The sequence below is a fragment of the Trachymyrmex cornetzi genome, unplaced genomic scaffold (assembly GCF_001594075.2).
Source record: "Trachymyrmex cornetzi isolate Tcor2-1 unplaced genomic scaffold, Tcor1.1 scaffold489, whole genome shotgun sequence".
Classification (NCBI taxonomy): domain Eukaryota; kingdom Metazoa; phylum Arthropoda; class Insecta; order Hymenoptera; family Formicidae; genus Trachymyrmex; species Trachymyrmex cornetzi.
This window is the reverse complement of record NW_017299717.1, coordinates 104,785-119,860: the sequence shown is the minus strand read 5'-3', so window position 1 is coordinate 119,860 and position 15,076 is coordinate 104,785. Positions and strand designations below refer to the sequence as shown.

The 15,076-nt window shown below is 34.9% G+C and overlaps 1 protein-coding gene across 2 annotated transcripts; it reads right to left on the bottom strand.

The window, feature by feature from the left end:
* Positions 1–5,477: 5,477 nt before the first annotated feature.
* On the bottom strand, positions 5,478–12,617 carry GEFmeso (Guanine nucleotide exchange factor in mesoderm). Of its 2 annotated transcripts, none has more exons than XM_018514176.1 (7): positions 12,430–12,617; positions 10,545–12,031; positions 8,992–9,087; positions 8,765–8,894; positions 8,524–8,681; positions 8,317–8,415; positions 5,478–8,082 (listed from the first exon to the last, which is right to left on the bottom strand). In XM_018514176.1, the coding sequence occupies exons 2-7, from the start codon at positions 11,994–11,996 to the stop codon at positions 5,740–5,742; spliced, it is 4,278 nt and encodes a 1,425-aa protein (XP_018369678.1). In that variant the 5' UTR covers positions 11,997–12,031; positions 12,430–12,617; the 3' UTR covers positions 5,478–5,739. The 2 variants fall into 2 exon arrangements, with proteins under 2 accessions (XP_018369678.1, XP_018369679.1); XM_018514177.1 differs by having other exon boundaries at positions 8,524–8,678.
* Between the last annotated feature and the right edge of the window lie 2,459 nt (positions 12,618–15,076).

Below are 15,076 nucleotides of genomic sequence, written 5' to 3'. Positions count from 1 at the left end.
ATTTGTTACTGAAATCGATTTATTTACATTGATTGATAGCATTGAAAACATTCCTTTTTATTTGGAATATTTAACCAATACTGTAATGAGTTATATTCACTAATCGCACAACTAATTATTAGTGAAGGTTATTATTTTGCCGTATTTACTGTGCATTCAATTACATCTCAATAACGCAAGCAAATAATGCGTTTAACTCATAAAATAATTAATATACAAATGTTTCGACTAAACTGAGCGTACAGTAGTATGTTGGAGAATGAAATGATTCATTTATACCTGGTTGTAAAAAGATTAAATTTTCGAAAATCAGCCTTGTGAAGTACATAAAAGTGACATAAAAAATATTTTATTTGCTTTTTGATATGTGAGGCATATTTATTGTAAAAATATAATATTTGGCTTTTTCCACAAATTTCTGTCGTCAAGATCTTGCAAGTTGATGTTCTTAATTTGCACCCTTTAAGCAAGATGTAAATTGAACTGTAAAGAATTATCAGAGTAAAATATATAATTATCCGCGAAATGTTAAACTATTTTGATATTTTATATGGATATTTGCTCTATATAGAGAGAGTAGATTACTAGATAAAGAAAGTATTACACTATCGAAAAAATAAATTCAATATATTAGCGAAGTTGTGCGAGAATCGATTTGTTTCTGCTAAATCTCTTTATGGCAAAAATTATATGTTTAGACTTGTGTCGAAAACAGTATAGTTTATCTTGATAGTATTACTTTATATTTACGGCAGATTTGAATATCCGTAAATTTGAAGCGCATAGTGTTTTTTTATTAGAAAAATTTGAAGATATTTTCTCAGTCATTCTTGGCGGATGGAAAATTTCATTTTGTTGGCAGTTTATTAGCACTTGAACGGTAATTCATTCCATTCGGTGAAGTAAAAATTACGCGAATACAATGCAGATGCGAAGACAGAAATATATTCGTAATACGTAATTATAAACGTTGCTCTTATGCAATCAAACACCAAGTCAACCGTTTAATCAAATTTTATGCTGACTACACATTATTCACATATATTATAGATATAATAGAACGTGCAATGTGTCTTCCCGTACGTATTTGCAAATAACACACCGTATGCTAGACGTGTTAAATGTATTCGCAATATTAGCAAGTATTTGATAGTGTCCGTCGATTTATCTAACAGCAATTCAGCTTTGTTAATACTAAGAGAATTATTCGAACGAATTGTTGTACAAAGTATGAATCTTCTTTTTGCAACAATCCTTTATTTTCTACGACGTCTCATGATTGTCTAAAGTCTAAAAGGAAGAGAAAGATTGATATATGTTGATAAAGAAAGACGAGAGTTATCATTTTACGCAAGATATAATTCAAATAAAAAAATATCCTGAAAGCAGTCTAAGTGCTACTAGAAAATTTAAGACTATCAAATGGCAGGATAGAATTTTTTTCTCGTATGAATGATTATTTCGCGTGATCTATACTTCTCTCCGAAAACACATATATTTGCGAAATATTTTGATAATGATGATAAATAGTAACTGAAATGTTACCTGATGTGATTTTTTGTATTATTGTAAAGACAATAATTTTATTCGGAGCGTCGTACACAAATCACGAGATAAAAAAGGTAGACACATCGGCATAAAAATATTTAGTATTAAATTTTTGAATTTATAGAGTGGATAAATTAGCGAAAACAAGAAAAAAGATAAAAGTAAAAAATTAGAAAGTTTTAATCTCGTGTCACAGACCAAGTATTAGCACAGTGAAAATTAGAGAAAGAGAGAGACACACACACATACACACAGTTTGTGTAGATTTCACATATCGGTATCTTGCTAGCGATCATACACATAAATGGAAATTTTATTTTCACAAGAGAATAAAAAACTTAGGAGATACAAGTGTAAGACACACACACATTGATGCTTGCTTCTTTGATTATATATATTCATGCAATCATCAGACATAAATATTCGTATTTTTATAATTACCTAGATTTGAGTTAGTTATTTCGAATATACGTGTGTGTGTGCAGTATATTAATTTATTTACTGTCTAAATAGAATAAAATTTAAAATATTATTTTTAAAAAATATTCAAAAAGAACAAAATATGAACATGTGATTAATATTCTGCTATAGCTGTTGCATCTTATCTGCAGTGTCGTATATCCGTGCTCTTTCTAGCGATCTTCGAAAAATTTTTTTCTGTGCAAACATGTACACATATATAAGTGCTAGGACAATTAATACAGCGATAAAATGTACCTGTACACCGACCATATTAATAGTTTGCCTCTATATATGGATGTTTAAGTTTTGAATTCTCGATTCTTGCATATCTGAAACTTCCAAATTAACATAGCAAATATGTAGTGAGGCAGTGACAACTGTTTATTCCTTTCAGCTGTCCCTCGGATCTATTCAGACTGAATTAATTGCTCTTAAAGACATCACTCCAATATATTCATATTATCTTTGGCGTTCTCCAGTTATTAAATGCAAACAAGATTTAGAAAATTAAAAAAACAATTACCTATAAATAGAAGCATCTGTTCGATAAGATTTCTAAAATTCCTCTATTTTTCTCTGAATTTTCTAAAATACGTTAAGATTTTTAAGTTACGAATCCTTTATTTTATAATTATTATATGCGCGTTTTATACTTAATTATGTTAAAAAGGTATCGAAAAAAGCTTTTCTTTAAAAAGTTAATATTTATTTTAGGATACAAGAATCTTTTTTAGTAATAAAATGAATATTTCTGGTACTTCCAATATCACGTTGCGTTGGTTTAAAGAAAAAAGCCGTTCATATTTTAACAAGGATGAGGATCCAAGGGATGGAAAATCGAACTTATGCACGTCTTACCATTATTTTCGATCAAGAAGATGACGATTAAATAACACGTACGTTATATTTCGCATACAATAGAGATATACAAAATATTTTGAGAGGCAAATTCGTGAATTACATAAAATGAATAAAAAGAGAAATATATATATATATATACATACATACATACATATACATATATATATATATATATATATATATACATAATGAATATATTTAATAAAATTCCTTCACATATATTGTAAATTCGAAGAGATATTCATTAATCTATAATAGGATGGATTCCGACAATTTTGTTAATTAGCCGATGGTATTGAAGATACGAATTACCGATATCAGAAATTAGTAACCAAAACCATAGCGACAAATAGATTTAATGCAATAAATGAATAAAATTATTCTTACAACTGGAAATTAGAAGAGCAGTCGAAAAAGAGATATAATGTGTTACAACGTACAGAGATTTTAGGAATAAGGAAGCTTCTGCTGTATAAAATTCTCACTAAACGTTACTTCGTTATGATATTTATCGCTCACGTAATTGTTTATTTAAAGAGTATTGCTCTAGTATAATGCTTTACCTCAAAATTGATCAAAATACAGATAGCAGAAGCTGATGAAAGATGATTCTTGTTACATTATCAATGACTCGTTGTGAAAGAAGTGGAAATTAATTTATTCTTTATAATTAAAATATGCGATTAATGAGAAGTATTAGTAGGAGAAGAACATAGGAGCATAGGAATTTCTTATAAATATTAATTGGAACTGTACTAGCGATTAAGTCTTGTAATTATGAAAGCTGTGTATATAATGTGTATAACGTATTATATATGTTACTCTTGCGTTCGTCGAATCTTCGTTTTAGTCATTTTTTATATAAATGCATCATTGTGAAAATAATTTATATAATTATAAATATATTTAATTTACTTTTTTTTTGTATCTATAAAAGCAACTAGCCAAACTTCTGTAAATAGACCATCTCATAATAAAATCTATCCAAGAAAAAATATAAAAATAGATATACTTACCTAAAAATTATTATATCCTGAGCACACTGACTTTGCTCGAATGAAGAATTCAGAAGCGGATTTTTATGTATACGTAATCTTAACATTATTATAATAAGGTAAGGTAATTGGTATTATATATATTTAAGGTCGTATATAAACCTTACATTTACACTATTACACAAACCAATAACATATATTACTGATAACACAGTAACAAATACGTTCTCTTGTTGCCAATGATTTAATTATAGATCATTCACAATGTAAGTCGCAATTACATCTGAAAATAATAGCAAAAAAATAGTTGAGAATAAAAGTTTAAAGTCGTAAATCGTTTAGACGATACAAAAACTTGCATTTTTAAATTCTTTCAAACTACTGTTAACTGATGACTTTTTCAATCAAATACAACGTTAAATGGCTTTATAAATGCTTCATTTAATTAAAAACTGTTCCTTTTATTCTAGATAACATAAGTAATATCAAACAATACTTAACATACAACAGTCTATAAATGAATATTAATTTTTTACGTTTCTATGACGATAACATGAACGTGAACGTAAATGCGCCTTTCTTATTTACGCGCGCATCTACTACATATTAAAATATGAATTTATTATGAAATAATGGTATCACGTTATGTCAGTGTTATTCTTCAGGCACATGTGAAAAACATTAATTAAATAGGACTCCAATTAGCTCTTCAACATCATGGCATAATGATTACATGAATAAAGCGAAGCAAACATTTTACTTTCATTTATCATTACAAAAAATGTCAGAATATCAAAGTAAAGATATTAAAGAATATTACTTTTATTTATATTTCATAAAAAAATAATCATTTTCGATTAAAGAATAAAATATCAACAAATTATTTGAATTAACGACTCCTTATGTTTAATAAAACTTACAAAATTAATCAAGTATACACAATTAATGGCTATACAGAGTCAAACGCTGTTTTTCGGTACGTAAATTATGTACAATATATCTTTGATACCATCATCAGCGATAATATAATACAAAAAACTAACTAATGTTGGAGAGAATGGTGTTAAACACAAAAATATAAAATCTATAATCATCCTTTATTCCAACAGAAGTAAGTCCATCACTTGGTGGAATGAAGGCGTGACACAATTAATTTAAAAAACGTTGGAAGAATGTCTCTGCTAGTCGACAAAAACACAATTCCATAATTGAAAATGTAAAAGTGATAGCGTGTAAAACTTATAACTTTCGTCTTAATAATGTCAGTAACTAACTAATCCTGACGATGTAATGAATATGTATATTATGTATATTAATTGTATATTATATTATCGCTGATGATGGTCCAAACAATGGGACCGAAACGTTCGAATTTGTATTAAAGACATATTGTACATAATTTACGCACCGAAAAACAGCGTTTGACTGTGTATAGCCATTAATTATATATACTTGATTCATTCTCGATTACATATACATATATATCAAATAAATTATTCTCCCTTAATTTTAATGTTTTAGCCAAAATAATTGTTTTTTTTTCTTCAATTGCATGCATATATATGTGTTTTTTATCAAACTATTTCTATTTTTATTTTCCAATCACTACATAATTTCTTTGCGATATATACAAAAATAGAAATCTGTTTACTAACATTATTACAAAATGACCCAAGTAAGCCAAGGTCATCACTTGCATGATTTCGTATATCGAAATGATCAAAAAATTTATTTAAAACACATATACTTTTCTATTTTTGACAACAATATTTGCTTCACTTTTATCCATACGACTTACGCCGATTATGACTTGAGATTTTTATTGACTTTTTGACACGTAATCTTAATCCCGTAGGCCATCTACAAGTACAGATCACGTTTCGACATGACCTTGCAATTGACCTACTATCTTCCGTACCCAACCAGCCTGACTCTGTCCTGCGGAAACGTCATCTCTATCCATCTCGATATTCCTTTTATAATTATTCGATGAACTATCAAGAGGTTGATGTGTCACATTTACTAATCTCGTGGTAACTCTGGTTTCCGAATTACCAGCAGGATGTCCCCTTGCCAACAATGACTTTATTTTCAAGTAATCCGGCTTCTGCGCAACGTTCGGCTTATACTTTATTGATGACATCTCTTGCTTCTTTTTGGCAGGTACTGGCGGTGCAATCTTGGTCTTTGCGATCGCCGCTGCTGTTTCCATCGTTGTCATTTTCGCTATCGTCACCGGTGTCGACTGCCGCATCACGTATGCCTCGTCGACATCGCTGAATATTGCACTATCCCGGAACGCCTCGTCTACATCAGCGTAATTCTCGATGGTCTCGAAGCTCTTCTCGTAAAAGCTATCTGTCTCGCTTTCATGATGCTCTGTGTCCTTATTACTACCCGTCTCCTCTTCGCAATCTCTCCTCTCAGACTCAGCGGTATTCTTAGACTGATTAATGTCAACGGAAGATGACTGCGCACGTTTGCTCTCGGCGAAGAGAATCGTTGGATCAGCATAATCCGATTGAGCAATTCTAGCACCCAGACTGGAACTGCCTTGCTTGTAGTAAAGTTGAGGAATTCGTTGATCATTCGAGCAACCCATCAGCTCTTCCACATCCGAGGATGGTTCTCTTGCGTGCTGCTTCGTCTGCTTAGTTCGCTTTTTCGGGTACTTGACTCCGGAACTCAACGAGCGGAAGTAGCGTGTCCGTTCAACCTCATCATTACATTCGAGTGTCTCCGTGCTCATGGTATTTCTCAGACGGCCCTGCAAACGACTGCCTGCCTTGAAGACACTTCGAAAAATCGTACTGCCACTACTATTACCATTTGCCCGATAGATCTTGTGATCGGGATGAATATTCGCACTGTCACTAGCAGATATGGACCGCACATCGGAGTACGTATCGTCGGTCAATCGTGTGTCCTCTAGTGAACAGAAGAAAGTTGACGTACTGGAGCTTGTCGAGACGGTGGGCATAGGGAACTTGGCAATTCTACCCTCCGGTTGGCACGTAGATGCATACCTCTCCATGTCCTCTAGATTGATTTCTGCTGGCTTATCGGATGCAATCGTGAACGGTCGCTCGCTCATTGGCTTACCGTCCCGCTGTAGGAAGCGTGACTTCGTTACGCTCGTCGGTTGGGAGTTTGGACTGATCTGAAAGCTACGTGGCAGCGAACCGCTTTTAGGCGGAGAGGTAGGCAGACCCTCGCACAACTTGGTGAGCCAAACGGCTGGCTGAGTTGGACTATCATTGCCATCGGCATCGCCCTTTATTGTCTGCAGACCTTCCCAGACATGCTGCAGATTGTCATAATTGCCAAAGCCCTTGGACTCGGCATCTCCTGCATCATTTGCATCGCTTCTCTCGTCATTACATCGTTCTGATCCATCCTTTTCGATCCGTTCTGTCATTACAATAGAATTAATCTCTTTTCGTTCCACTGTCCGATGATTTAACATGCACTTTGCCGGGGATATGACGGTTTCTTCATTGCCCGTTGACGTCGAATTCTCGCGGATACGTAGCGCTGTCTTGATCACCTTGCTCTCGGTGACGATGCTTTGTCGCTTGAACGCCTGCCTCTCGTACAACTGGTTTGTCCTGCCGTTATGCGCGAGTGTTTCTGTCGACTTCTGAGTAGTCTTTAAGTTATCATAAAGGAGTTGCAGTGGCTGTTGGTTTTCCCGCGCCGGTGCCGAAGATAATAAATTCCACGCATTGTTCGTCCTGATCAGTCGCTCCCGATGCAACGCTCGAACGCGTCCTAATCTATTATTGTTATTGTTGTGACTGATCGAACTGGTGACATAATTAGCGTTCTCCGAATCACTCTCATCCGACGTGTCCGTTGAGATACGCTTATTGAAGCGTTGCTGTCGCACGTTAATAATGCTGTTGGTCTGCTGTTTCTCTAGTAGCTTCTGGAACTCTTGATTCTGCATGAGAATGTGACTGACGATCTCTTCCACCGTTTGCGCCGGTTTAGCATGTTGTTCATTATTGTCTTTGGCTTCGGCAGGTGATGAAGAATTCAATGTTGTCTGATTCTCTTCCTTGGTACAAATTTCGGTTGCTTCTTCAGCAATCTCGACCGTAGTAGATTGAGCATCGCTAGTAGTAGCTTCCTTTTGCTCCTCGTCCAAATGGTTAAGACACACATACGATTGGAAGCCTGGCTCGGATTTTCGTCTCCAACCGGTAAATCGATCCTAAATACAAGTTTGTCGATATTATACATTTCATTGTTTCTTGCATATCAAATTGTTATATATTTAAGAAAAAATTTTCAGCATTTTCCAAAACAAATTTAATAATTTCTACGGTCAATAATTTCTGTGGTGATTAATGACTGCAAATAATAATTTTTATACCTTAAAAAATTACACTCTTCATTTTTGTCTATATTATTATACGTTTAAAAAAATATTGAAGTTAATTATTACCCTGACTTTCGAAGCACGTACATCCGACCTGCTAAAAGTTGGCTCCCTGGAGACATTAATGTCTTCATTGTCATTTTTACAAGACGATGTAGGTGAATCCTAATGACGTAAGAAAAATTTGTAAAATTTCGTATTACAAATAAACAAGAGAAAACTAAGCAAAAGTGTAGTAAAAAAAAGCAAAAAAAAGTCTCACTAGGATCTTACCTCCATTGTGGTATCAGATTTTCTAACGCCCCTCATGAACTTTTGCTTCAGACTAGTTTCGGATCTACGTCTTTCTCTTTCCTGCTTACGTTTTTCCAAATATTCCGGAGGGGCAGAGTGTTTCTTTGCTGATCCTTTATCCGTCAACGCGTCATCTGCTTGAAGTGTCAAGTGCATTACTTTTTGATCGATTTCGCGTGATGATTAAAAATAGATTGCAAAATTAAATCACTATTTGTACCTTCTTGTTGCGTTTGACCCAATTGTAACACTAATTGTCTCGCATGCGACGGTATAACCGCATTATAATTTTCTAATATCACTCTCTTTATTTGTAAGGTCCATTCTCTCTTTTGTTCTAAATTGCGCGCCTAAAAAATAGATGAATGATTATTAAATAACATACAATCCTTGCGTATACATTTAAGGTCTGCTTTTCAATCAACAAGATATCTCAATGATACTTACTTGTAATGTATACTGCAATCGAGGATTATCAAAAGGTATTACGTGAAAGCTAAGTGGCTCTCCTGGGATACTTTCAATTAGCATTAAATTTGAACACTAGAAACAAATGAAGAAAATTATATTTACAGTTGTATTTATTTTTTATAGAATTAATAGAAAATTATGTATGTGAAAAAAATGAAAAAAATAATTCGAAAAATTAAAATATTTTTAATAAAACCTTCAAATATCTATCATAAAAGTAAAATGGACACGATATAAATACACCGAGAAAAAAATGTCCCGTGCTTTTGATCGGAAATAACCGTTCTAATGCTTTCTCCGAAATCAATTTCGATCGGATTCAGGATTATCCGATGAAGTGACAAACACCTTTATCCGATGAAATGTAATTTTCGATTACATGTAAATGGAATACGAACCGTCATATCCGTTAAAATTTCATCGGATAAACCTACAACTTGATCGGACATTAGACTTGAACGGATAAAAAGAGAATATTTTATCCGATCAAGAGTTTGATATCCGATCAATCGGAAGGCACTGGCCAATCACAGAATAGTTAGGCATGTGATCAGCGACTTTCCATAGGCTTTCTAGGCAATGATGGCAATGCTGCACGTTCGACAGAATACAACAGTTTTGCAACCGTTTTATAATTGTCTGCTGAGATAGGACCATTCCTCTTTATCTAAGAGCATAATTCAATCAGCGCGAAGAAAACTTCCAACAGTTACAAAATAAACGTTCTGCTAAACGCAGCCATTTGCTGTGTTCAGCAGAGAAAACTAATCAGTTAGCGCTTAGTGGTTCTTTAATATGATTGGTTCTTGCCTTTAGTTCTTCGTTGAATCTAAGTGTAGGAACCAATCATATTAAAGAATCACTAAGTGCTAACTGATTAGTTTTCTCTACTGAACGCTGCCATCACTGTTGATGCTAAGGTCAAGCGAGCATGTATCTCTAGCGCAAATATCTATTTGATTTTTATTACGTGTCTCTATTTGATTTTTATTACGCATTCGTTCTTATTCTTGGCTGCATAAACTGCAATATCATTGCAGTATCGAAAAGAAAGTGTATGACGACGAAATTTCTCAGGATATAAAAACAATGTTTGAAACTATAAAAATTGAGGAAAAAGTAATCCACATTCTTATAAGTAAGTAAACCTTTTTCTTATATAAAACTTTGCGTAATAAATGATCAATGCTTGTTTATTCAATTGTGTATAATTTGATCAGTTAACGTTATTCGATCAAAAATATAGTATACGTGCAGGTATTTAATCGGACATAATATGATCGAGCAGTTCGTTCAAAAGGTAACGAACGGATATTTCTCATCGAACATTCCGATGAATTTATTTCCCATTAAATGTGATCGGATTTTTTGTCCGATCAAAATAATCGGAAATGGCTGTTTGTTACTTTTTGAAAGGATAATCTGATCATTATGATCGGGAAAAGCCTGGATATTTTTCTCGGTGTATATATAAATAAAAATAATTTTTTTAATGCAGACGAAGCAAAAAATTATGACGAAAATCGTACCATAATATGAGCTTTATAGATAAGAAGACTGTCTTCCTTCTTCTTCGTCAGCAAAAGCATTCGATCAAAGAGGAAGGCATGCCTCGGGGCTTTGGCCCCTCGCATCCTGAATCGACCTTCCGCAACCAATTCGCCACTTGTAGTTAGGTCTGGTCCTAGCCAACCGTACAGAAGCGACTGAATTTCTTGAACACGTACAGCGTGCTCGTGCCTCCTCTTCATAGCATTGATGTGCTTTGCAATGCCAGTCATTGCGGCAAGAGCAGCCTCGATGGCACTTCTACCTTCAGCCTCATTCTCTCTCAAATCACAATCGGCACCGTACTCCTTTGATAAATTCTCCAGAAGCAGATGATACTTAAGGATCCTTTGGACGGGCTTCAAAAGGAAGGATCCGAGCGGTAGCTGATGTCTTAGAGCCTCTTGCCTTTCGTGGAAGGAGGACGCAGTTTCCTCCTGACCCATTAAATCGGTCAACACCGAGACTGTCCTCGGATAATTGGTACAGTACTCGGTATATACTTTAAATCCCGAATTACGTTTAATGAACGTATTTGCGACGCAAACAGGATCTAGGCCGCATTTCTCTATCTCCCATAAAAATTCTCTATTAAACTCGAAGATATCCTCAATATTACTAAACAGGTCACCGAGACGTAATCGACGTGAGAACGACGGTGGATTATCTCTCCAGAATATGAGATAACCCTGAATAATTTGACGCAGATGTTCGACGTATATCGCTTCCGTGTCTACAATCTCAAGGAGCACCCTCTCAACGGGATTTCGATGCGGGTCGCAGTAGCGCGGCCTATGGCATAAAGGATCCTCCTCAGCGCTGTTCCTCCTTTGTCCATTGTCGTCATTCAATATCCGACAGCTAGCTTCCGAAACCGTCACGACTCCACTGTCCGCGGAACCCTGGGAGCTGGCACAGGTATCGGCAAGAGATTCGACAGACGCTAAATAAGGATTGGCAGCGGAAGTGTTGCCCTGATTGCTACAACTGCTAGAAGATGTGCTGGACGCGATCGAACTTCCGGAGAGTGGTCTACCGCCGTTTCTGCGTCGTTTGTATCTAAGCGGGGTAGTAAGGCCGTTGGTCTCCCGTCTTTCATACATCGGCTTCCCAGTGGTTTCCTCGATTGTTTCCCCGTTTCCTTCCTGCTCTAGCATTATTACCGGGATGATCGTCTCCAACATGGCATTATTGCTGGCATCCGCAACAACCTCGTCGTACTCGTCTTCTTGTTCCTTGGTCTTCAGCATGTCCTGGTACATAGGCTTGGCTAAATCTCCGTTTGTGCAGAGCTGACCGAACACGGAACTTCGATGGGCAACCGGTACCATGCTCAGACGTTTTTGCAGAACAGCGGATATACCGCAGGACGATGGTAGAACCACGCGATCGCCATCGTAGCCATCACTGCGACGCGCCAGCTCATCAAACATACCCAGCAGTTGCGGGACCAAATCTGTGCTGGTGCCTAAAAACAAAAAATTAAAAGGTTGTCAATCAGAGTTGTGGAACGTCAATAAGATTTAAAGATTAGTTTCAATAATAAGTAGTAATATTTCTGGTTTGAATGAATTTCTAGGATAAGGCGATAATTATATTGTTAGTTTTTTTAATTATTTAGCATATTTTCCGACAATTTATTTCAAATCTAATTTTCGTTAATATTTCGTCGAATCGATTTGATACGTTTCCTGATATTTCATTACATGATTTGTCGCGAATTTTTTCATGGTTCACTCGTGAGCTCGTCGCGTCGTAAATCAGTAATATTATAACGATTGGCGACACAGATACTTCTGACAAAGAGTACGCCCCAGTGGAAGAAATACGAAGATAAAATCTATTCTTATTAACATTAATAATAACCTTCAATTCACACAAGAAAGACAATGGTTTCATTCGCATGAAAATGTTAACTGTCAACACTTTTTTTCTTGTAATGATCAATCATTCCCGAGGGGAGAATATTAGAGATTCTGAGAATGCCGCCTGGAAATTATTGTGCCTTCCTAGCACTTAACTTAATTCACCGAATGCGATAATTAATAAATGATCTCACGCGAATCGTCATTGTCATAGCAACGTAATGAAAATTAATTTTTCTCACTCTGCGCCACATAATACATTGGAGAAATTATTTTGCGCGTCTTAACATGTGTATATCACTTGATTGCACACATAATGGCGAATATTTTCTCTTTAAATATATCTACTTGTTTTTTTTCGACGTGCAATTTTTTAAGTCTAGCGGAATTTTTGAGAGGGTCACAAAATTATTCTTAAGCAATTATTTTTAAATAATATTGCTTTTATTGATCTACAAAAGTTTATAGCTCAATAAATATTTATAAAAAATATATGTTAAATAATTTTCGAGTTTATATACTAAATCTTCGTCCGGAAGAAAACATTATACATAATTATAAAAGTAAGATTTCGTATATATATATATGACAATAATAATTAAATAATAAGTAAGTTGGGCAATTAGGAATCGGCGCTGTAAGTGGTGTGCTTAAATGACTAAAATCGTTATAGTCTAATATATTTTTACAATTCAATAACGTACGTTTCGGCTAAATTCTAGCCTTCTTCAGCGAATATTTCAAGAGTTGCGTTTCACTGACTGATGTGAGTGTAGATTCCGTTGGCTAATCTCCCATACATTTAGCCATGGGAGATTAGCCAATGGAATCTACATACACATCAGTCAGTGAAACGCAACTCTTGAAATATTCGCTGAAGAAGGCTAGAATTTAGCCGAAACGTACGTTATTGAATTGTAAAAATATATTAGATTATATAACGATTTTAGTCATTTAAGCGTACCACTTACAGCGCCGATTCCTAATTGCCCAACTTACTCATTATTTAATATATTATACATATATTAACATTAGTTCAAACAAATCGCTTCGAACGAATATCAACTACTGGGGTCAAAAGCTTGAATACACACCTTTCAAATACATGTATTGCCATTTTATCAAACACACAAGCAGTGCTACTAACGACATCTCTCTAATGGGCGGAAACTTATTCCCATACCTAATATATTATACATATGTATATTAAATATTTGAGAAATCTTTTGTTTTTCTTTAGAAACATTCTATTTTCAATATTAAATTATTTAATATAAAATTCTTGGAAACAGCAAATGGTCGGAAATGATCGGAAGTCACGTTACGGTGCATTAGAATATATATACGTTTTACAAGACACCTTATATAAGCACACATAAAACAGTAAGAAATTAATTAGTACTCATATATACTCGTAGATCAAATCAATAAATTTATACGAAGTAACAGGCCGCTTCTATTGACATATATCTGCGATATTTTATAAATCATTAAAAATCGATAAGAAATATTGCTGCTGCCGTTGACTGCGTTGATCGTTAATGCGATTTCCTCCAATTAACTCGCTACCCGTTGATCGACGCTAAAAGATTGGCGGACCGCTTGCACCGATTACACACACACAGGCGAAAAACACGTGTAATTACATAAATATGCATACATGCGTATGCTCATGCGTATGCTCATGCGTATGCTGATATTGATATATACAGAATATTCCAAGCTTATAGTTATATCTTTTAAACAGTCAAATTTTGTGACAAATATAAATAGAAAGAAAGAAAGAAAGCGGCTCATTTCTATCAGATTAGACTGCTTAAATCTCAAAGTTAATAAGTGAATTATTATTTAACATTAAAACCGACAGTATTTGCTAGAACTGTCGAAGCTAAGTGCGAATTTGGTAATTTCCTATCCTTGTTTTCCGTTGATGAAAAAAATTTATTTTGATATTATTTGTATGATTTTAGAATTATTTGTATTGTATATATCTTATATTCACATATTTTCAGTACTGTATATTTAATATAAAAAAGAAAACAAAAATTGAAATGATTAACGGAGCTAAAATGGCACCATCGGCAGGTTGTAGTGTTACGAGAGTATCAAATGGCAGGTTTTTAAATCTGTGCTTTAATCTTCAATCTGCAGTGATTAAAAACTGACTACTTCCCTTCTTCTTCGTATCGCGAATATCTATAAAAGAGTATTAGTTCGCTCTCGGGGAGACGCTATTAGCGCTACTTTCCAGACTTCGCACCGTCATTCTATCTTCGTTGTTTATTAAATGTAAAAGATAGAATGACATAAATAGCGCTAATAGCGTCTTCCCGAACGTACCTATTGGCGTATTAAAAAAAAAAAAACAAAGTCGAAACACTGTATACACGAATCGCTTGACCAACTATCGCAGCCGCGGTTACAACTCGCGATTTCACTCTCTCGTGCACACGTGTGTGCAACTTGTAGAAGTCGTCGATTGTACACGGCAAAACAAACGAGCGGGACGGTGGTTTCCAATTTCCGTGGCGGTAGACGCGAAATCAACGTCCGTACTGGTACCGGTGAGCGTGACCATGCATTTACGCGCGCTGCACCCGCGGTACCGCCGCTTGAGATTTCTCTATGGTCACCCACAGTGAGTTGCC